This window comes from Cynoglossus semilaevis, chromosome 7 (assembly GCF_000523025.1).
Source record: "Cynoglossus semilaevis isolate Cse_v1.0 chromosome 7, Cse_v1.0, whole genome shotgun sequence".
In the NCBI taxonomy this organism is placed as follows: Eukaryota; Metazoa; Chordata; class Actinopteri; order Pleuronectiformes; family Cynoglossidae; genus Cynoglossus; species Cynoglossus semilaevis.
In genome coordinates this window covers 9,527,123-9,549,456 of record NC_024313.1, presented here as the reverse complement: position 1 = coordinate 9,549,456, position 22,334 = coordinate 9,527,123, and the positions used below count along the sequence as shown (strand labels likewise).

The window sequence follows — 22,334 nt, the reverse complement described above, 5'->3', positions numbered from 1 at the left end:
TTAAACCAGAGGTTAGAAATGTAACACATCTGTGGGATTCTGTCTTTCCCTCTGAGTCTGTTAATGTTTCCAATCGATTCCCTGCAGAACATAAACAACCAAAAGCAGCCATGATCACTGATAAATCCTGAAACTGGTCAAGAAAGAGAAGGAAAATTAAAAACAAACGGAAATCTAAGAGTGATTCCAGAAGTTGATGAGAACCAACAGGGAACGACTGTTGGAACTCACAGCAGCTGGAACGGAAGCACCATGAGAACCAACAACCAGGCCAACAAACAATGAACGGCTGAGAAATGTGTAATGAACAGAAAGAATAACCTGATTAAATTTTGAAACTTTGTTCATCAGAATAACAACCAGTTACTGTATGGCTTTGTTAGTGATGACTTCAAATGAACGGGAATGAAGAAAACCTAAAATCAGACATCGGAGGTCATAGGTCAGATGTCACAGAGACACAAAAACCCACAGTAAATGAAGCAGATGACGTGGTGGTAAAATCTTGTCTCAAATTTGGATATAAAGTTGACAGAGACAGAGAAGAAGAAATAAAGGCCAGAAAAGAAGAGAAAAAAAAACAGCAGAGAAGTTGAGTCGAAGTCCTTCTCCACCTGTGCAGCTACAACATTAAACAACTTAACAATAAAATAACCTGGTTGCTATTAACAGTGTTATTTACCCCCCCCGGTTGTCGGGGTGGGGTGGTACTTACGTTGCAGTTTGAGGACAGGTTTAGATTGGTGGTGGATCCTTCAGTCCACTCTGCAGTGTCAGTACTGCTGCACTGTTTGCTGCGCTCATACTCCTTCAGCTACATGGAGAAGAAGAGTTTAGAGAGGCAGAGGAACAGGCCGCGGCCACCCTCCCACCAAGCTGACACAGTGCTGAATGAACACACACCACACAGAGGCAGTCTACCACTGATGTAGGTGAATCACCCCCGTTGCTCCCAGGGTACACTGACTCGATCACTTGACATGTCTAAAAAAATCTGCCAACCCTGTGTTTGTGTTTCTGTCAAACTGTTTAAGCACTTTGAGCTGCATGGTTGTATGAAATGTGCTATACAAATAAAGGTATTATTATTATTATTAAAGTGTATCATTTAGATGTCGAACAAATCCAGGAGATTATTTGTCATGTGAGAGCTGACCATTATCCTTATCTTTCAGCTCTAGTACTTCAGGTAACTTTATTTTTGACTTTCCTGTCTGTCCGGTAACTGAGATGTTGTTCAATGATCAAATTACAAAAAGAATCAGTATTAATAGACTGAACCTCAATCACATACATGGAAGTAAACACAAAGGGGTTTTACATGAGATCACACAAACACAACAGTTGATCCACCAAGCTATTGATTGATTGGTTGGGTTGAGTGTCAATCACTTGAGAGAGAAGCTCAGATCAAGCCATTGGCTGGAAGGGAATCACAGATCAGGCAGGAGGATCATTAAGTTCTGCCAGTGCATTCATATTACCTGCAATACGTTATCAAAAAGATTCTTCAGAAAAAGAAGGAAACAAGAAAAGGAAAAAAAATAGAAGAAATCAGAATTTAGAAAACAAAACACAAAGCAGAGAAACTGATTGATAGACAAAAGAAAAAGCTAAAGGAAACTCAAATTAAAGCCAAATAAAAATCCACCACATCAAGGAGAAAACCCCCACAATGCACCTGTGCATCACTCCAACAGAGGGGGCTAAAGAGTTACTATGAAAATCACAAATATAAACCAACACAAACTCCAACAGATCACACCCGAAAATCCCCCATTGTGTATGTGTGTGTGTGTGTGTGTGAGGACTGAGTTAAAATGAAGGGTCTGGTGGGAGTTAGTAAGAGTGAGTCATTTTAGTAAGCTAATGCTAAATGGTGGAAACATGATGCATGAAAGGCAAAGCAGGAAACTAATCCAAGCAGAAGGTGAGAGGTCTGAGGTCGGAGAGTGGGGGTACTGGGAGGCTGCACCAGCTGAGGTCAGAGGTCAGGAGAGTTTCCTACCCGAGCTAGAGCTTCTTCCACGGTGATCATCTTCTCTTTCACCATCATCATCAGCTGGATCCGCTCTTCGTCGCTCATGGTGATTTCACTGGCCACATAGCCAATGTCCTCTCCTGACCAGGACAAACCACAAGAGGTCAAACAAGGAGTGACCTTCAACAGTACAGCAGCCATGGGAGGGACTGTAGAGACAAACCTTTGGACGCCTGACGTGTGACCGGTTTGTGCTGGGACTTGCGGAAGTTTTGCCAAAAAGATTTGTTCTTTTTCTTGTTGTCCCATTTGCCTGTGAGGAGAAGCACACACAGGAGTTCTCTCGATTATTACAGGAAATAAACTTAATAAGTAGAAGAGAAATGTGTCTCCACCTACCTCCAGACCCATCTTCAGAGCTGGACTTGTGCAGTGGCATTCTGTGAAAAAACAAACAAACAAAATAAACAAACATAAAAATGTCATTCTATTTGATTTTTATACGTTCACAGCTGATCTTCAACATCTACTGTCTGTAGACACGAGTTTTCGCATCAACACCATTGGAAGTTGCAGCAAAGTTTGTATTTCCACCACTTGGGGTCAGTAGTGGTACTTTGTAAATCCTGTTTTAGGAGAGAGAGATCAAGCGTATAGCAATGCATAGTGTTTAAGGAGCTGTGAAGAAAGGTCAACGTGATGAGAAAAAAAGGGGGGGGGCTTGGGGGGCACAATCATGTGAAATCGAACAGGTCAGAGGGAAGAGCAGGAAAGCAATGGAGTGAGGATAGGTTGAGAGAGGGTGAGAGAGAGGGAGTAAAGAGTGGGGAAAGGGTGATGAGAGGGAGAGCAGCAGGATAAAACCACAAGGCAGACTCAGCCTGTTTGTGTTTCCACTTCCCTCCGCAGGACAGACGGTCACGAGGAAGGAGGAGAGAAGAGTGGGAGATGAAAAAAGAAAAGGTGGAAAAATGACAAGAGTAAACACTCGGTCTGACGTGTCTGAACAGCTTCTGATAAAGGCAGAGATTGTTACGAGAGTATCTTCTCTCACATCATCTCTCATCACAGAGTCACGAGCCTCTCCCAGTTTTTTTTTTTGTCCAGTCCAGCATGATGTCAGATCACAGCTGTCTGCCTTTTTCTTCTGCTGAAGCCACATTTACTAACCCAGTCTGCACCATAGGAACAGTGTATATGTATATTACAGACACACAGAGTCAGCGCCTCAGGTTCAAAGTCGCTGCAGAAAACTCCAGAGGTGGTGTTTTCATTCACTGCTGGCTAAGGAGGATGAAGAGAAACTGAACCTTTGTGGTGACGCCCTCCAGGTGTGTTTACAGTGGTGACTAATGATCACTGGAGAAGAACCACCTCCCACGTGTCCCTCTAACAGGCATCACCACAGTGGTAGTTTTGGCAGAGCCCTCACACCGGATGTCCTTCCTCAGGCAACAGACTAGGTGGTATTGAGGGGTGGTCACCACAGCTGACCGCAGCATCACTCCACCGTAACTGTAACTTTGTCAAAGCTTTTTTGAACTTGTTTGAACCAGTGGAGGAACCGGTCAAACTAGTGTAGATCAAACCTAGGTACTATAGTGCTGAGTGCCCATGGATGTGAGGCTGTACGCCTGTGCACCACACTTAGGGTACCCAACTCCACAGGTCTAAATGGATTATCTTCAATCATTCTTACATCGTCCACCTTTCAGACAACAGGTCGACTCACTCTGCCCACGTATGAATATGTTCACACTCTTTGTCGGTGCAACCCAAACCCCTTCACCAGCTTGAAGCCCAGCTGCTATGGCAACATAATGAGATGCTAATTGAATGGAAGCGTGTATGGTTTGCCCCCCTGCTCAACCCCTCCCCTCTTTGAGAAGGCTAAGGCCAAAGCTGATGCTAACAGAACTCATTCAATAGAAGCTTTTCAGTCTCAGTGCTGCCCCCCCGGCCCCTACTTCTGCATGCTCTATAAATTAACAGCATGTGCACACATGCACGCTCTCACCCACATCTACGCACTCACATATGTCAAGACCCTTAATGTCCTTCGGAGAGTGGGGTCCTACAGGCTTTGTGTGTGGAGGTCTCTTACAGTGTTTGACTGACTGAGGCCGTGGTGTTGTTCATATACAACGAGTACGACACAATGAAAGGTTGAAGGTAAGAAACGATGGTTTCTTACTAACCATTCTGCTTTAATAGCATCAGATTTGATGCTACTGAGTCATTTATTTTAACTGTGTGGTCATGACGAAGAGGAGGATCAGACAGAGATCTGTTGAGTAGTTCACGTCATGTACAGGAAGAAGGAACAAGAACTGTTCTCACAGTACTTTCGTTAACTCGGATGTAAAAACACTTTTTTCAAAACGCTGAGCTGTGCGTGTGGTTTATTATCTTCAGGAAGACCTTGCTACGTGAGGACAAGCTCAGAGAAAAGAGTAAGAGTAATCTCTAAGCAAAATGCATTAGTTGCACAGTTGTTCACTGTTGGGAAAAAAAATAAAAATGCCATCATATTATATGCCAGCAGAAGTTACGTGAGTCATGTGTTTATTAACGCTCATCCTTTGTGATCCAGCAGCTGTCCAAAAATGGAGATAAGCCAGTACGGTGGAAACAACTGCAGTCCTTTTTTTAAATAGTTTTTACAAAGATCATCATAAATGTGACTAACATCTAGCGGATATCTGAACAGAGAGTTTTGCGAGGTTGCGAGGGCGGCCACCTGGAGCGAGGTGACCTCCGGGTTACTTGTAAAGACAATAAAAAGCAGCGGCCCTGCCTGACAGTGGCAGTGGCCACAGGAAAACCGGTGGGTTGACCTCTGTTTCACGGGTCACAGAAGAGGTCAAAGGTCCCGTGGAGGCAGCACAGTGACGCAGTTAAAAAACACACATTCATCTGTAAGTGTGTGTGGTTCTTTTCCGGCCAAAGGCACAGTCTGCTTTTAGTAGTGAAATAACAGACCCGTGGAGGCTGCAGAGTTTTACCACAAGTGATAAGTATGCTGACATGGTATTTTAGTTTTTCCATCGTGGTAATGTTGTTCTAAACAGACGCTTCACATTGTCTGCCCGTGTTTCCATCCCATCATCAGTTACATAAGCCTGGATATTCAATTCTACATAAATGCCTCCAAACTCTCACAGCCTGTTGAAGTCTCTAATCCACCACTGGTATATCTGCGTCTGTGTGCGCGTCTGCTTTCATCAAGATCCATTTACGGCCTGCTGTTAACCTCACTGATAAGCTGTGTTTTGCCCCTGTCCCAACAATACCCACCAATCAATCAGGTTTCAAAAACAGGAAGCCTTAAGCTCAAAGCTTCCAGCTCTGTCATCGCCGCGTCTATACCGACAGTCGCAAGAACGGTGGCCACAGTTAGAAGGAGACGCCGAGATGTAGGGGGTGCCACGGTACCCAGATGAAGTCTGGGTAATCTCCTGTGGTTTCTATTGTCCAACAGAGAAGTGATGATAAGGGTCTCTGCGTCGGTACATGAGAGTTTTTTACACGTGAACCGCTTTTGTACGACTGTGAAGAATACGTCCAAGAAGAGGACGGGGATTGTCCATCAGTGTGCCCATAAATCACTGCACCTGAAAGCCATTCACCGCCGTGCAGAGTGGACAATGCTCTGTGTAATAGATAGAGCAGAGCCCAGAGGAATGAAGGAGCGCAGAGGAGAAGGAGGCTGGAGGCCAGGGATGAATTTCAAGAAATAAAAGGTTCTCAGAGGGTTTTGGATGAATTTCAAGAAATAAAAGGTTCTGAGAGGGTTTTACAGACAGAGACTTGGCCCCGAAGCACAAAAAACTTTTTTTTTTTTAAGTTTAATTAGATAAAGATGATATGAAGCACCTCACACTTAACTGTGGCACCAGAAATGGAGCTGGGAGTTTTTAAGGATGTGAAACAGAAACTGTAGCAGGAGGCGCGAAGGCAACAGAGGTGAAGAAGAAGAAGGTAAATATATGGTCGTTATATTACAGGCTGACACAGTGAGGAACCGACCGTGTACTGAGAACCAGTGAAACAGTCGGAGACGAAACAGACTGACAGGGAAATGAGAGTGAAAAGTTCAGTAATGGGCTCCCCTCTGTCTCTCTCTCTCTCTTTCTCTCTCTCCCTCCAACAGCACAGAGACGTCATTAGAAATGTGACATCTGGATTTCATCATCCTCAGGCGTTTGTCTGTGCTGCTAACAGTGTTCAGCCATAGGAGAAGAGATCATGTCTGTGGTATGCTTTTCCTTTCAAACACGTGGTCGTCACATGAACAGAACGTTTCTGCTGGGGGTCAAACATCGGTGATGCCCGATTCCTGCTTGACTGCCTGATTCAGTCTCTTGATACCTGTGTTACTGTTACTGACGCCCTCTACTGTACAATATCCAGTTATTACTTCTGACCTTTAGCCTCTTTTTGTGAAAACAGAGAAAACCCAGTAACTCAGTATGTGTGTGTGTGTGTGTGTGTGAGACGGCAGTGAACGTAATCATGTTTGGCATTGGTTTTCTAGAAAACTCTTTCTCCCAGTTTCAGACAGTTTATGGCTGTGACCTCATTGCGGTGCGTTGGAAAACGGGGAATTCTACACACAAACACAAAATGTGCAAAAGGGATCTCGCACATCACGAGAGGCAGAACGGGCCAGAGGAGAACCCGGTCCGTACACTGCTCCATCCTGCTCTTTCATTCATGTATCTTTGCTGTAATCACTCCCTCGGTCTCACAAAGGCAGGAAGGAAGTGTGGAAAAGCCGGGGAACACAGGACTGAGGAGGTCAGGCTGTGGAAGCAGTCAGTGGTTTCCCTTAAACCGCAACATTGGGAGAAGACGGAGGGAGTTTCAGGGACCAACTGCTGATCACATGTCTAATATGTTAAAATGGACGAGGGTGACTTAGAGTCAGGAGAAACTTTCCATCTATTTCATCATTAGAACTATTCAGTTTCTTTGCAAAATGTAGAACTTTGTCTTTAGTTACAGCACACAACAGTCTCAGACTAGAGACCAGGAACTTTAAGCTGTTTGGTTTCCTCTGGTCCAGTCTTGTGCTGTGGAAGCTGCAAACTGCAAACGCACTAACACTTTTCCATCTTTAGCCACGCTCATAACCAAGACGGGAAGTGCGGTCCATGAGTCTGTGTGCACTGGCTGATGGGAACCAGACACAGACAGCGTTGCACACTGTTATGACACGGATCAGGCCCTAATTTCAATCTAAACGTATTTCATGGTTCCACGCACATTACAGCGATTTACTAAAGAAAATAAAACATACCTTCTGTCGGTTTCTGGAGTCGACAGCTCGCTGCTGAAGCCTAGGGTCTCCTGAGGACAGGAGAAAAAATAGGAACATGTCAGAATAAAAATGAACCATTACAATTCTCATGGTAAAACTGTGTGTTTGTGTGTGTGTGTAAAAACCACTACCATAGACGTTAGCACACTTTCTAAAGAGCATTTTTACAAACATAGGGGTTTCTCTCTGTAATGTCTGGTGTTTGTGTCCTTTTACCTGGATCTCATTTCGAAGCTGCACAGAGGAGCTGCTTGGATCCTGTTTCTCCTTAAAAGAGAGAGAGAGAGAGAGAGAAAATAAAGGTTGTGTGTCAGTAGAGAGAGAGAGAGAGAGAAAAGAAAGGTTGTGTGTCAGTGTCAGGGTCATGTACTGTAATAATACAGGGATTTATGAAACTGAGGGACAGGCAGGACAAGTTCTGCATGTGGAGAGCAAAGGTCAGTGGACAACAGAGACACTGGCTGTGTGTTTACCAACCAGGGTAAGGTCATGAGGGAAGGGCGTTCCCTGGTCAGGTTCATGTAGACACATCTGAACAACATGAACACAAACACTGGCACGTGCACGTGCGTCGCCGTACACGGACGCCTCCACAAGCCCGTTCCTGCTTCAGGTCTGGCAACCTGTGCGACTCGTTCTAACTGTTATGGAACAGGACTGGGCGTCGCTGAAGGAGAGTCAAGTTGAGGGTTTTCTTAAGGAAGCGTGACAAAAGCATTTACGTTACTGCCTGTGTGAATACCACAGTGACGTCAACGGCCCCTCCCTCCACAGGGAAACACCTGCTGGTGTGGTAAGATACAACATTTGGCTAAATGCAGTGGCACATTATAAACAAATATTGGAAATATTTGTACAAGCAGGATACAAAGAAGAACACTTCAACCTTTTAAAGGTTTTTTAAAACTGAATCACAAGGTCGGTGAAACACGTGACCTCATCAGGACATATCCTTGAATTACAGTAAATACTTGTACAGACAGACACACGGACTGGAAAATCACAAGTCTGCAATTTAGTTTTCAGCCTGCACAATGTGATTATTTTAAGGCCAGTGAGCAGCCTGGACGAAGCTGTCGACGGCACGGGTCCTCAGCTGTCTGGGTGTTTTTGTACTCTGAAGGAAAAGGACAGTTTTTTTCTTTATTTTGGTAAAAAGAAAAAAAAAAGTTTCCCAGCGGTGGCTATACTTCTACATAGTACAAACATTAGGTTTGTTTAGACTGACTCAAATGTTTCTTTTAATGATGGCACAATTTGAGAAAAGGGAGAAGATGAAAACCTGACCTTTAACCAGTTCCTGTACTGATTTTACTCATGCCATAAAATACTAGACAATACTTCAAGTACTGGAAATAGTAACTTCGATCGTAAAGTGTTGTCTGTCATGGGTTTCAATCCAGATAGTGCTAAACCGAGATTTAAAACAAAGTGCCACATTACACTCTGTCTGACAATAACTCTGTCAAGGCCTGGTAAAAGTAAAGTGAAACTAGTCGGTTGGTCTGTGTAACTTGGACACTCTGTCTAAAAATCACAATAAAAATCACAATAAAATCATTTAAAGTAAGTGCTTCTGTCATTTTTATGGACCTTATGAAATTATTTGCTTTTGTGTTTATCTGAGGAGCTGCTGCTGTCTTGTTGTATTTCTTCACTCCCCCTACACATAGCCAGGAAGCGTCAAAGTTAGCATTAGCTCATCGTAGTTCTGGAGAACTGTGACACACAACACTATTAACTAACAACGTTTGAGGGGAGAAAAGAGGAATGTTATTACAGAGGGTGTGATCTGAGGGGTGCAGCCATACAGATAAATGGGTGACTCATCCCTACAGTACTGTTCTGTTAGTCAACATTAGTGAACATATACAGGCTTTAAGAATAAAAATATAAAAAAAAATAGGTGACAACTGTGAAATAATCACAATAAAGAACCACAGTGACGACAGGTTTCCCAATCAGAAAACACAAACAGGAAATGTGCCATTTATGAGAACTAAACATTAGACTTCTGTGTCCACACCCATTTATTGAATTACAGGATGAAACAGTCACGGTGAATGTATTCTAATGTGGTATTCTTACTTCCTTTTTAGAGTGACTTAAGGTTTAACCTTTCATTCTTCTTTATTACAGAGGAAAATGAAAGAAGAGTTCATCAACAGCCTCTGGTTCCATTAATGAGTAACAGTTTGAAGACTTGGTCAGAGAACACATGCCTCAGCCTGAAGAGCTCTTTAAAAAAAGTCTGTGGCCTCCACCTCAAAGATGACCAGATCACCTGAGGTGGCCTAAACCCTCATCAATCAACCAGAGCCCTACAATTACTACAGCTGTAATCATGTGAATAGACTTGTCAGCAGGTCCTGCTAACTGATTTACCTGTTGATCTGTCCGTCTGTTACAGCGATCCTGCAGACGGACAGATGCACAGTCCGGAAGTTTTTCCGGAGTTATGTCGGAAGAGTCAGAAACAACCTAAGCATCAGAGGGAATACTGTGACTCCCATAAGTCAAAGAGCAGGTACGGTACATGTTCAGGGTCACATTAACTTCAATCAGACCAACACAGAAACAGTAACAAGGGCGAGCCGTGCTGCGGGAAAATCTAGGACAGCGATGTTTGCCTTCTGTTTGTGCGTAGGAGGACAGCGATGTTTGCCTTCTGTTTGTAACAGAGCTTATGCAAAACAAAAAAAGGACATATATATCCTTTGAACAAGCGCTAACTTTTAGCAGTCAGACTAACGTGGGTGTGCTCAGGGAAAGGCACATAAAGAAGGAGGGTGCTGTCACAGAGCTTAGCAGAATGGTGCTGCTTTTGGATCAGGTCTTTGATGGCGTCAGCTCACGACAACGGTCAGAGATGAAGGATAAGAACAGGAAACACGTATTTATGGCCTGGCAAAATCTCAGTCTCATTAATACAAATGTAATCCCACAAAGTACTGGGAACTTCAAAGCATGAACACAGAAGTTCAAAGAACATCAGGCACTACGTTACATTTGCTTTTTACTGCAGATGTGTGGAATGGTTTGGTCACAGAGCAAAAAGAGATTTGGTTTAAAACTTTCCAAATATGAACTTGAATTCCCCCTCAGATGTGTGGGTACGCTGATACGGAAAACAAAAAAGAAAAAAGCGAATAAAAAACGATAAAAAAGACGTGGCTATGTCTGACACAGTTTCTGAAAGTGAATATTAAATCCACGCGCCTTGATTCTCTCAACACTCTCCCAGTGGGGCTGTGTTATCCTTTACATGAACTCATCAGTATGAAATGCTGTCCTAGTTACCCCAGATTGGCACCAACTGGGGGCGTGAATGTGCAATGCCGTTCCTTTCAGATTTTCAGCCGGTTGTTTGTGCACAATCCACTCTGTGTGTGTGTGTGTGTGTGCATGGTCAAACGTGCGCGTGCAAACCTTGTCTAGAACGTCAGAGCACGACTAATCTGTGTTAAAATCAAAGAGAAAAGACAGAAAGGAAGCAACGAGCAGAGAGAGACCCAGCTAATGAGGATCACGATGTCAGCCATCAGGGAGACGAGCAACTGAGATGACTGCGCACACACACACACACACGCACAGTCAATGTGGAAAGTGACTGCAATTCCAATCATCTCATTGCTCTTCAAACTGAACTCAGAAAAATAAAATCGTTTTGCTACTGCAGAAGCACGTCATAGATACAAATGAGAGTTAAAAAGCAGCAGTTTACCCCGAACACAACTGAGAGCTCCATCAGGGACTTGGGTTCCCAGACCGCCAACATCTGATGCCAAAGTAAGCAGGTAAGTGGCAAATTCAGAGAGCAGGCGGCACAGTGGTTGTGTGCCACCTGGAATGACTGAAAGAGCTGATAAGACTGTGTGAGTTACAATGGACAACAGTCCATGAGAAACAGGAACCAGCCACACTGCCTGGTCCCAGCATGTGTTCGCAGACAGTAAAGGAAGAATATACAAACAAAGTTTCAAACAACAGTCCATGAGAAACAGGAACCAGTCACACTGCCTGGTCCCAGCAGCTGGAAGTGTCCTACATATCACCTTTACTGAGTTTTTAGTTTTTCATATTTTTCACAACATTTTTCCATACCAATAATGCCATCATTTATATTTTAGTCATAAATAAATAAGGTGCGAACCACATTCATCCAGCAGCTGTTTTGTCTTTATGTTTTAACTGTATAGAAACATATATTTCATCTGATTAAAAACTGCAATTGTTTGACAGCCTGGGAGCATACGTCGTGACGACAATCCTTTAGGAAGTGCAGCAACCTTTCTGAAAATGGGATTTTTACACAAGAATGCGTTTCTGTGTATGGTTCATTCACAAAGGCAGGAAGCTGCTCTTGTGTTTGTAGAAATTTAATGGCGAGCAGAAAACCATCAGCACATTAGGAACCAGCTCGGTCCACTTCCTCTCCAGACGTTTGGAGAATGTGCATGTGTGTACGTGCACAGTTTGAGTGCAGTATCTGCAGTGTGAAGCCGAACACTGTAGGTCAAACAAACGGTGTTCAAAATTACTACTCAAATACAGACTAATGAATCAACAGAATGTCAACACTTCCATCCACTAAGACTGTTTACCCCAGAGTTTCTAGAAATGATTCCTCAAAGGCAAAAGTGTCAAAAAAATAAAGTTCATAGCAGCTGCCGTTCTTTTGTCCTGTGCTGTTTATCTGGACAAACTTTCCCGCTCTGACAAATATCAACACAATTTCTCACCTCACATTCAGAAACCAAACACAAGTGAGTGCTTGAGTCTTGACCCCGAACAGTTGAGAGTCTAACAAAGCATTCCTGAGGCTTTCATATCAATCTGACACCAGCTGAGGCAATTTTTTTCTGCTCAAAGAATTTCAATTATGAAGTCAACAAAGAGACCAGGGGCTGATGGATTTTGGCCAAACATCAGAGTAATAGATTTTCATGATCTTTTTTCTCTCCAACGCAGCCTGTGAAGGGCATTAGCAGAGATACTGTTACAGTGTCTCACTGTTAAAATGGATTTAAAAGTCTAATTTTGAGAAGACAATTACCAAAATGTCCCTTATTTATGACTTCAAATATAATGTTCCGGTTTAAGTCGGCACTTAAATCATGTTGGATGTTCACTCCCCCAGGCTAGGGTTAATCTGCAGCCTCACCAACCTGTCACTACAAGCTTACAGGGTCTCTGTAATTACTGGTAAACAGAGCTGAAATACCATTAAACTCTGTCGCAGTAAATCAAGGTTAAACAAGTACAAAATGGGACCAAAAATATGAAAAACATGTTTTGTACTGAAGAATTTTTGAAACTTCCTGACAACCTCGGAGCTCAAAGCACAACGGCGATGTATTTAGAAATGTACTAATGATTACTGCTTATGCTATTTGACATTCAGAAAACTTAATTACACAAAACATATTGATGATAATCACACCATCATCCATCCTACAGACCTGACAAATCTCGTCTCCTCAGTGTATGACCTCACACGGACAAGTTCATTAAATAAACATATTTTGTGCAACTTACAGAACTTGTATCTAAACTTCCTGTTGCTTGTGGAAATAAACATCACACTAAATCTGCATTCTGGTGAGATGTTTAGTGTAACAGCACTGGGAAACGGTCACATTCCCACAGGAGGATGTTTTTTTAAACCCTACTGTGTCCCCACTAGGCATAACACTGACCCAGATGAGACCAAACAGGAAGTGGGCATTGTCATTTGTCAGATGGCTAGTCACTGTCAAGACAGCATCTGAACACCAGGTGAAAACAACATTAGGATGCTTGTACTATTTGCACAACAACAACAAAAAAACTGAACACCAGGTGAAAACAACATTAGGTTGCTTGGACTATTTGCACAACAACAACAACAAAAAACCCTCTCTTCTGCCATAGTTGTGAAAATGAAAGCCTTTTAAAGAACAGAAAGCTTAAAAAATAGACTTCTCCTTTCTGTGAGTGGCTACAGTTTTCACTGCAAATGAAATACAGAGTCAGGGAACACAGCAAACAAAAACAAAAACATGAGGTCTTTCAACCGTGATACCAGAGTTGATCTCACAACGTTCTTACCCGGACTAGATTAATGAGAATTTGAAGTCGAGGAAGTTTCAAGACAAGTGAACCAAAGGCCCTGATCACATCTGGACAGTTAGAGACAGCATCCAGAATGTGAAACACATTTGGTTGTTTCCACAGAACAAGAACTGACCTATGAATTTTACAGCCATTAGAGAAAACACAATGACCGGAGAGGGAGTAGGTCCTGTGGTCAGGCTGATTACCTCACTGCCATCCTGTAGCCTTTACCAAACGACAGCTCCTTCCCTAAAGGCCATGTCCCACTTACTAAATGTCCACTCAGTTAACACGTCTCTCAGACTTTGGGACTTTTCAATAGCTGTTAGCTCACAGAGACACAGCTGCATGTCGCTGGCGTGCAGCCACTGTTGTTGGACGCACTTAACGTGCTACAATTGTCATTAGCCAGTGGTTCTGACTGGGAGTCCGTTTTCTTAGTCTTGGTCTGACTCTCTCTCTCTCTCTCTCTCTCTCACTCTCTGTCTCATACTCCAGATGAATTTTACAATGCATTTCAATTCCGTACTTCACTACGCCAGATACTCCTCCACAGACTGAGACAGTTTAACAGTGTCTGGTCTGATGGAAAAATTAAGCCACACAATCGTTATTACTGCTCAAGAAGAATGATCTGCACAGAGAATGCCTGCTGTGGACTTGAATCTCCCCCAAAACCTATTTTAAAATAGAAGTGAACCAAAATTCAGAGGGCAAAGTTGACTCCACACAGCGTGGGCCGATCCTGCGCCTTAGAGAGCTCTCAATAAGGTGTTGTCTGACCCATATTCCTCCCTTCATGTTTTTTTTCCCACTCCTCTTCTATATTTCGTTGCCAAAATTTGCAGAGTGGCAGGACGGGACAGCTGCAGGCTCTCACATATTCCCCCCAGTCCTCTTCTTCATCCCCCCTCATCTCCCTCCCTTCTTCCTCTGTTCACATCCTTATCCTCCTCCTGTGCTGGGCTTCAGGCTCCGGGCCCAGTCAGCTCTTTTTCTTAGATTTTTTTTTTCCTTTTTTACGTGGGCTCCAAACTCAGTCCTGATTGCTTCCTCTTCCCCTGCTTTATCTGCTCAGGATGCGACTTTCCAGTACTACAGACACCCAGTGATAAACCTAGACATTACAGTAAAATCTACGTGATGACACAGGTGTGTTAATTATCCTGAGATGAACAGCAGGGGCCGCCCTTAGAATCATCTTAGACTTTTGAGTCCGTGGCCTCAAAAGCTGAGAGAACAGGACATGTGTCTGTGACAGCACCATAAATCTGTCTACACGATATCTGTCAATGAAACCAAAAGCTTATGGTTGTCTGTGAACAAAACAGTGGAACCAGGAAGAACAGAGATACCGCATATGTCAGCAAAGATGTTAAAAAAAGAACAGTTGAGGTCATTATTGCAGTGTGAACCAGGCAGAAATGGAGAAGTGATTCATTAATATGTCATGCCATAATATTAAACTTGTGACACTTTCTTCATTTAACCAACTTTCCACTTCTTAAATATATCATGAATAAGTCACACGGACATAGCATAATGGTCTCCACTTCCTTGTTTTTGTGTCCAAGGCCCAGTGGGAAGTATGTGCGACATGAAGCCTGGCCTTCTGGAGCAGCACCAGCAGCATTCCTTCATACATCTGCTTGCATCTTAGCAACCAATGGGGTGCCCCACTACCCTACATCCTTGTGAAAAGGGCCCTCGAACTATCTCATGAATGTTAGAACACCACTGCATTCACATCAAGAATGAGGAACGAAGCCTTTAGAAGAGGATTTGTGTTTCTGGACTTCTCCTGCACTTCACTCTGGACATGTGAACTTGTTACCATAAACTGGATGGAGCAAGTTTGGAAGGTTATGTGTTGTGCAACTCAGGAACGTGGAACGTCAATGGTTCAGTATTACATGGAACCTCTGAGTCGGGACCACTGTAGTACATACTGTGACCACCGGGAGTGTGTGTGGATTTACCATGTCAAGCGTTTGAGAGACTCTGCGTTTGCGTAGTTCTTCCATGCGATCACTGACGTCACTGAAGCAAGTGTTGTAGTACTCAGAGTACTCCTGGGCAAGGTCATCTATGTTGCCCAGAGAACCATCCTAGAAAAAAAAAGAGGAACAAAATCAATGTTTTCATACGATGAACAAGAACAGTCTTTATTTAAAACCGGAAGCTCAGTTACACTTCACGTGGCACAGGATAAATTTGTGGCATTTAAAAAAGAAACCCACACTAAAAATATATAGTTTACTTAAGGGGCATTTTGGTTTGGTTCAGCAATTGTCTTTAGTGAGCCAAGGTTTTGTCTTAGGATCATATCTGGGTTGCCCTTTAACTCCTTGGACATTTAAAGAACACTGAACAAAGCACTTGGTTCCAGTTAGCCTGATGTTTAGATCCATCAGGTTCCTGTCTTTGTCTCTGGGAACTCTTTGGAATTGAAGGAGGAAGCCGTACTGCAAACAGTTGGGAGAACGGCTCAGAGAACACTCCTTCGACACAGTTCTTAAGACATAGACATAACCTCATAGAGTAATTGTATGCATGAATGCATTGTTTTCAATCTAATTACAGCCATTTTCCAGCAGACGTACATAACAATTTATAGAATTGCAAATGAGATGAGAAGAAGACGGAGTCCCATCTCCTTTCCTTGCCTTAAAATGTAGGTCTTTCTGTGAAGTGAGTCAGTGAAGTCCAACTGGTGAATATTCATTAGTGTTGACCTAATCTGTGCCAGGCAGACAGCTAGCATTGAGTCACTGTGCCGAGTCCGAACAGTCTCTCTCAGTCTCTGTCTTCTCAACCAAACCCCCTATCTGTGTGCCAGGCCACAAGTGAATGGCACACTGTGTGTGTGCGTGTGTGTGTGTGTGTGAGTGAGTGCCCCACACACACGTAAACACACACACACATACTAGGACATAGGGCCGTCTTCAGAGATGTCTTTCTAGTCAGTGAGAATGTGCATTAGCATGCAGGCACATGCATGCAAGAGATTTGAAAAACATCAGACCAAAACAAACTCCAACCGAGTTCTCTCCACGCCTGGTTGGAGTTGTGAAATATTAATTACTGATCAACTGATGAGAAATACATCACTAACGAATGCACAGCTCACAGTTCAGCTCTTCTTCCCTGAGACTGGCTGTGATTTATCCTCCCACTGATTACTTGAAAACCTGCTCTGACCAAACATATGGTTTGAGATGACCGTGATTCCCAGTGGGAACACTCCAAAGCAGACTCTCCATTTCCCCCAACATTCCACACGCAGGCTCTCATTACAGAGACTAAAAGATGTTTTAATCACCATAAACACAATCACGCTGATTTGTGTAACACATGCAGAAACTGGACAGCTCCTGGCCTGAGATAAGACCAGATGTCACTGCATCTTTTTGTGTTTGTGTCCACAATCATGTTCTAAAAAAAAATTTAACAAAAAGAAAACGTCTATCTTGTGTAAAAGTCTATCTATTTCTAACGTAGACTTGTATGAACAGGTGAAGGTGGTCGGGTTTGGTTTCCTTGACTTCGGGTGTCGACATTTGTACAAACATGTGCACGTGTTTGTGTTTGTGTGTGCGTCTCTGTTCTGTGTGTGTGTGCGCGGCAGATAACTGAGATTCCTCCAAGTCTCCAGTGGCATGAGCTCATGGAGGAGAACCAACACAGCTGTCCCTCCAACACAGCCCCCCCACCTCCTTGCAAAGTGATCCTGAACACATGGCCACGGGAAGACCGTCCACAAACACTAAAACTAAAAACTAAAAGATTCCTTAAAGTGAATTTAGACAATAAATAATGAAAAGATACAAAATGGTCAAGTCTATTACTAGTCACCTAGGTTTAGTTAACATGGTTAAAGGAACGGGGCATCAGACAAACGTTGTGCTTTGAGATGTAGCGTGGACAAAGGATGATTTGTGGGACACTGACTTCATCAGCTGTGAGAGAAAAATAAAACATCTGGTGTCTGGAAAAAAAATAAAAGAAATACTCTGGAGGGACTTTTAAATGACAGACTTAAATCCACTTGTAATACAAGCTATAAACATATGACGGATGTGTTTGTTGGTATCTGAAGTCAACAAGAAACCTTTAAATAAATTAGTACTCTATAAATATTCAAGTGAACCCTCGTTACAAAGAATTAAGCTGAAGTATAGCCCTGTAGTTTTGTGCACTGATTTGGAAACTAATACTGGTGTAGCTGACGTAAGCCACTCCACCCTGTGTGAGCGAGGCCTACTCCCTTTTTTAACTGAACAATGGGAACAATGGTAATTTGAAAACTAAACAGCTAAGCAGGATTTTTTTCACGTTTGTCTTGTATTTTCAGGAAAGGGCGCACGCGTCACTTGTAGGCCAAAATAGTGACAGGTTCCCGACTACTCCCAAAAAAAGCAGCTGAAATGTGTTGGACCTCCATGGAGAACATGTTGTCACTTCTGTTCCAGGAGTTTGAAAAGTCAAAACAGAATGAAATCCAGTGACGAATGCAGTGAAAGACACTTGATAAGAGGAGTGGGTTTGTGTTTAGCAAGTTACCACAGTGAGTTGGAGGCTGTTTCCAACATCAAAACAAAATAAACAAAAAGAAATGGAACTGCGCCACGGTGCATAACTATTACAATATTGCTGATTGCACAGATAAATAATTTAACCAAGATTGCCTCAGAGCAGTGGAAATAATTAGAAGTCATTCCAGAATCAAAACATAAAAAATACAGCTGTTGTTCCATGTCTTATCAACATGGTTTAACCATGGAGGCCCAGGAACCAGGTTCATATAATCAATTAACATCCTGACTTCCACAGAGGCTCACCTCCACTCAGTCATCAGCCATAATACGTTTGGTGAAGTCCATCTTACAGGCTCACATTCCAAACAGCGCTTTTAATCACACCAGGGTTCAGTTACAGTCAGGTCTCTAACATTGTACATGTCACTATTGTTATGGGGGGGTGGCCCTTTCACCCACTCTCTTAGGGGCAGAACAATAATAGAACCTACAATAGAGCCATACATACAACTGATGTAACATAAGGACACAAGCAGGGTGATCTCTTTCACCTGCTACTAAGGACATAAGTCACTAAATGGCTGGTGTTAAAATGTAGGTTTTATAAAGGAGTAAACAGATTAGCATAGCGCTGTTAGCGAAACAGAACAAACAGCTAAACAAGTCTGTTTGAACACAACTTAACTAAACCAGGACAGGACTTGGTATTTTTCCACTTCCACCTCAATGGTCATTGATTCATCCATCTCAGATAACAGGTCTCGCCACCTGCTGGGGAAGCATGGCACTGTGCTACCAGATGGGACATTTGAGGACACGCGCACCTATCAGTCTCACTGCTTGGTCTGGAGGTTTTTGTGGAAACAAAGAATCTGACTAATAGGTGTGTTGTTGGGCGTGAGAGTCAAACGATGACTGCTGAGGAAGGTGAAGTCAGGGGCTACGGCCCAACCCTTTCAGGGGGCTTCCTGAGGAAATCTGTGTTCTTGGATCCCAGCAGAGGAAACCTGCTTCTGTCTCTGTCCATCTCTGGGTGACCTCAACGATGACACCACTCAGGGACTGGAAGGAAATGAGAACTGATGGTTCTGACTTGGCAGCCACAGTGAAAGTAATGGCTTTATGGACTGTGTACAGTCTTCTGGACAAAACTGGTAAAACCCTGTGCTGCTCTGAATCAACACTGTGTAGGAGGAAGTACAACTGGACGACCTGGCTGGGTGTTTTCTTAGACTGAATCAATACTCATGTCTCCAGAACAGATCTAATACTGGGGTTGGAAATGAAGTACTGTCTAGAACCTAATCCATGTTGTCTGAACAGAAACATACTGACTGTGACACAACTCAGCAGCAGTGAGGAGGGTTGTCCTAAAGTAAATACAGGATCTACTGCAACCTCAGCTAAAGGATAAATGAAGCAAATTGAAGTTTCTTCACATTTATACTAGTTTCTATACTGTAGTTTAAAATGAGGAAATCTTTTTGTCACCTTTCAAGAAGTGAAAGAACATTTTACTTGATTTCTAAAATCTCGCATGGAAACAACATAGAGAAGAGCTTAGAAGGAAGAAGACTTCAATTAAATTCTTGTCATAAAGTTTTAATTTGCCCATGTATCGGTAAAACCCAACGACCCATATTATACTTGCTGAAACAAGTTCAGTGGAGGAGACTGTTGGAGGTTATATGAGGACCTTAGGTTTTGTTGACGTGGCTCAAACACAGCTTTAAATGTCCAGTAAAGGTTAGCGTTGCTGGGGTTTATCGTATAATATTCAGCAGAGATTTTTCAAATCTGAGAAATAAATCCTGCAGCCTCAGGTGCTGTTACAGAGCTGCCCGTGACTCCTAATGAGCTGAAGGGCGATTTACTGGCTTTGAACCACAAATATACGTCTGGCCTACTTAGGTTTTCTTATTAAACGAGGCTACGCTGCATGGTTGACCTCATATAGGAGCTAAAGTCCTGCTGATGAAAAGTTATAATTGTCTGAATGACCTATGTGACCCCAGCTTTGACTCCATGTTAAAGAGCTGCTCCTGGGTTGTTCCTGTCTCCTTGTCCATCATATCCTTATCATCATCATCAATGTCCATCTGTGTACAAGTATGTAGGGCCTGTTCTCACACGTGCGAGGGACCGGGTGAAAAACATTTGCAGCAGTGAGCTGAGCTGCGTCAGAGGGCCAAGTAGGGGGGGCAAAATGAAGGCATTCCCATCTTTAAAGGAATATTCTCATGTGGGTCAGAGAACAAAAGGCGGTGAAAGTTACACCACTGTTTAAATATAGCAGATCGACTACGCTTTCATGGAGATACCCAGTCCATTGTGCTTTAAAAGCCATTTTACAGGGTGTTTAAGAATAGAGAGCTTTGCACTCTCTGTCCTTCACTTCACACCTTTTTAACACTCAGTCAAAAACAGATGTATAAATCGCAGAGTTTACCATGAGTTTATGGTCAGAATGTAAAAGTAGATCACAAGGTAACTGGAACAGACGACCTGTGCTGAACACTGTGGATGTGAGGTGTACTAACACAGCCCAATACTGTAATTACATACAATTATACAAGTGTGAAAGTGAGTACAGAGCAGGACATACCTGTCTGGAAAAAAATATATACAAGTCTGTTTCTTTACCCCGTGGAGGAGCTCAGGATGTGCAGACATTTGCCTACAGTGCAATAAATCCAGGTGAATTACCAGGCTGGGAGCCTCTGACTCCCCCCTGTGTCAGAGGGCAGCCCTCCCACCCCCTCAAAACCCTTGCTGCCTCACACACACACAGACTAACATTTACAAACCATTCACATCTTCAGTGGCAGACTAAACTAAATTAACACCTCTGTCTTTTTAGTGCAGTGGAAGTGACTGCAGCACATTTGGTCAGCAGATCAATCAGATCCTGTGGCCTGTAAAATTCAGGACGGCTCTGGCTGCGGAACAAAAGACCCAGTGTTGCTGATGTGTGTGCAACATACAGTACAGAACAGTCCAATAAAAACCCAACAGTCAAGACAAGATACTTAGACTAAAACTAAACTCTATACTTCTAGGTACAAACGGCAGAAAGTACTTCCACAGACGCAGTAAATGCAAACATTCAAACCCAGGTAGCTGTTGGATCATCACACAGAGACCAGACCAGACTAGAAGAGTTCCCAAAGGAACTGAAGAGTGAACTGAAAAACGTGCCCAGCAGCGTCAGGTAAAGGAAAGACACGCACAGAAGAAACGCAGCAACGTTGGACTCAGTGAACTACATACCATGGTGCCATTGGTGTCCTCAGTGATTTCATGTCAGGCCAACGCCGGCTTTAAGAGCAGGGTCGAACACAAGTGTTATTTTAAGGCGTGATTCCCATTCTCTCCCCCTCCCCAGGACACAAACACTCAATCAGCAAATCAGTGTCAACTTTGAGAATGAGGCTGAAAACTCTCAGTCAGTTGTGACTCTGTTATGTCAGAGTCTACACGGACACACGGGGCTCATCAAACCTACCAGCATCCCCATGACATCCGTCCACAGCTGGGAAAAACTGTCGGTGGCAGCAGTGCCTTCTGCCCGTGGCTCATCCGGAGCTGCACCGGCCCCCTGATCTCCCTCCATTGTGCGTGGAGGAGTAATTTATGTTCAGTGTCTCTGATCGGGTGAAAAGGTTTGAATCCAAGTCCCCGGATCACCAGCCCCGACTGTGAAGTGTCGGTGCCTCAGACAAAGTTGTCCTTGACGCACCGGTGAGAGGATCCAACTTTCCTTGGCACCATTCGGACTTCAGTGCGTAAATTCCGTCTCGACATGTTTACGAATGTCCCGCGATAAATTCGGCTGATTAAAGCGCGGAAAATAGAAAGAAAAACGGAGCGTGGGGCTGGGAAAAGCCGCAACAGGTCATTCGTTAAAGTCTTTCAGGAACGGTCCGCGCTGCACGCAGTCGTACCCGGCCAAAAAACAAGACGCGCACCCTGGGAAAAAGTGGTTAAAGTGCGCGTAAAAGTTCCTGAAAAGATTTACTGGTCTCTAAACGAACTATAACAAACTGCTAACTCAAACGTCGAGTGCATAAAAGTTATTTCCCATTAAGTATTTCGACAAAGAGAGAGAGAGAGGACGCCCGGAGCACTGAGTTAATCCTGCAAACACTGCGCCTCCCCCTCCTTTCACCTCTCTGTCTTTCTCCCTCACACTCCTCCCAACACAACACTGCTGCTAAAAAATAAAAAAATAAAAAATCCTGGTTCAGAAGTGGAATGACCAGATTCCAGATCTCCTTGCGCATCAGTTAGATAAGACGACGTTTTCTTTTCTTTTTATTTATTTTTGTCCTTTTTTAATCAGACTCTTAGGGCAGCCCAAACCCTGGTTCTCGGGTCACCTGTGGTACAAAAAATG

At 43.4% G+C, this 22,334-nt stretch overlaps 1 protein-coding gene across 1 annotated transcript in view; it reads right to left on the bottom strand.

The window, feature by feature from the left end:
• sash1a (SAM and SH3 domain containing 1a) overlaps positions 1 to 22,334 on the bottom strand; it is a 168,760-nt gene that overhangs the window by 20,054 nt on the left and 126,372 nt on the right. Inside the window, exons 5-11 of the mRNA XM_025056650.1 lie at positions 15,380 to 15,508; positions 7,521 to 7,571; positions 7,284 to 7,333; positions 2,381 to 2,421; positions 2,205 to 2,294; positions 2,009 to 2,121; positions 716 to 814 (exon numbers count right to left, since the gene is read on the bottom strand). Of these exons, the coding sequence (XP_024912418.1) occupies positions 716 to 814; positions 2,009 to 2,121; positions 2,205 to 2,294; positions 2,381 to 2,421; positions 7,284 to 7,333; positions 7,521 to 7,571; positions 15,380 to 15,508 (573 nt within the window). The remainder of the gene's footprint in view (positions 1 to 715; positions 815 to 2,008; positions 2,122 to 2,204; positions 2,295 to 2,380; positions 2,422 to 7,283; positions 7,334 to 7,520; positions 7,572 to 15,379; positions 15,509 to 22,334) is intronic.